The sequence below is a fragment of the Cyprinodon variegatus genome, unplaced genomic scaffold (assembly GCF_000732505.1).
Source record: "Cyprinodon variegatus isolate N-32 unplaced genomic scaffold, C_variegatus-1.0 Scaffold1082, whole genome shotgun sequence".
Classification (NCBI taxonomy): Eukaryota; Metazoa; Chordata; class Actinopteri; order Cyprinodontiformes; family Cyprinodontidae; genus Cyprinodon; species Cyprinodon variegatus.
Window position 1 is genome coordinate 8,892 of NW_015151535.1, and position 1,650 is coordinate 10,541.

Sequence of the window (1,650 nt, forward strand, 5' to 3'; positions counted from 1 at the left end):
CTTTGCGAGAGGTCGCTGAAGGTAGATATGAAAATTTGGTACTGATTTAAGGTTTAAGATTTTAAGATTTAACTGAGTTGCTCCAAAGCTACTTTTCTTACTTCATTGTTTCACAATTTGCCACTCCATCTTTTACAAGCTCAAGGTATCAAGATTTTCTTTACCATCCGTGTGTGTGTGAAAATGATACTTACCTTTGTGGGTTGTACAGAGGCTCCTGGTGATATTAGAGATTATACTTTCGAGCTGTTCGTAATTTTGAAGAAGGTATAAATGATTTTCAGCAATTCTCTGCAGTTCAGTTATATGAACATCACCAATTCCTGAAACAAACATGGATCGTTTTACACTATTATTGACAAATCAGGAAAATATCTCCAGACAGTTCTTCCACTCATGTGTTGTAGTCTGAGGATTGAAAATAAATCAATCCACACGGGGAAAAAAAGGTTAGTCACCAATGATGTATATCTCAATTCCAGTGTCTTTCAGGTTCTTTGCAGCAGGCTTTATATGATCATGAGATTGTCCATCAGTAATTAGAACTGCAATTTTTTTGGAGTCTGGACGCATCCCCACAGTGGGTTTGAAGCTCCGATGAAGGATGTGATGCAGAGCAATGCCTTCATGTTGTACAGAAGAAAATCAGATGTCATGTCAGCAGGCTAATTTTTACCTTTCCTAATTTGGATGCCTTGGACGGTTTTTAAAGAATCTCCATTAAAATTACGTGATTCTGACTAAAATGTTAAGCTTTAAGGATAATGATGATTCAGGTCCCGTGATACATACAGATATATACATAAGTGACTTTTAATTTCAATTACTTTCATTTACCAGTCATTTACACATGTGCCATTTGTACAGTAACACATTGTCATATTAGCCTAGTTTTACCAAGTATATATATGAACATCAACAGATGTCTCTCACCATTTCTTCTGAAATGTCTGGTTTTGAGCAAAGAGTAAATCAGCAAGAATAATCCCAGAACTTTTTATAAGAAAAATGAGCTTAATGCTAACCTGTATTTGTCCTTCTTTGTCTACTTTGTCGGTTTTTTTTTATCTTTTCAATAGCCTCCAGCAGGGACTGTTTGGTTTTGTAGGTGTTAAGATCCCACTCAGTCTGTGGACGACCACTATACTGATTAAGACCTAAAGAAAACACAAAGCAATTGGTCAAACAGAGCATTTCAAATTTTCAATATTAGGAATTTTACTTACTCAACTGTAATTTTCTGAATCAGTGTGGGATGAACAGATAAAAAAACAGACAAAAAAAGTAATACCATTGAATTTAAGAATTTATTCCAAACTTTTTTATTCCAAACTTTTTTAATATCATGACATGGAAAAAACTGTTTGACTGTACTTCTCTGCTGGCCTGGGAATGTCTTTGGATTCTCTCCCTACTGAAGCTGCAACCCCTGCCCGACCCCGGATCAGCGAGAAGATCGATGAATGGATGCAGGTAAAACAGGTGTGAATCAAAAAAGGTATACCAATCTGGGGGGAATACTAGTTTTTAACCATCTGAGAGCTAATTTTTATTTAGTATTTTTCAAGTCTTTATTGCCAACTATTATTACAATATCAGCTTTAGCTGTTTCACATGCAAGTCCTAAAAAAGCAAATGGCAGATATAGAC

At 35.6% G+C, this 1,650-nt stretch overlaps 1 protein-coding gene across 1 annotated transcript in view; it reads right to left on the reverse strand.

Annotated features, from left to right (window-relative positions):
- Window positions 1-450: 450 nt before the first annotated feature.
- LOC107101334 (collagen alpha-1(XII) chain-like) overlaps window positions 451-1,650 on the reverse strand; it is a 10,976-nt gene continuing 9,776 nt past the window's right edge. Inside the window, exons 7-9 of the mRNA XM_015400210.1 lie at window positions 1,227-1,240; window positions 1,026-1,157; window positions 451-623 (exon numbers count right to left, since the gene is read on the reverse strand). Coding sequence (XP_015255696.1) covers window positions 451-623; window positions 1,026-1,157; window positions 1,227-1,240 — 319 coding nt within the window. The remainder of the gene's footprint in view (window positions 624-1,025; window positions 1,158-1,226; window positions 1,241-1,650) is intronic.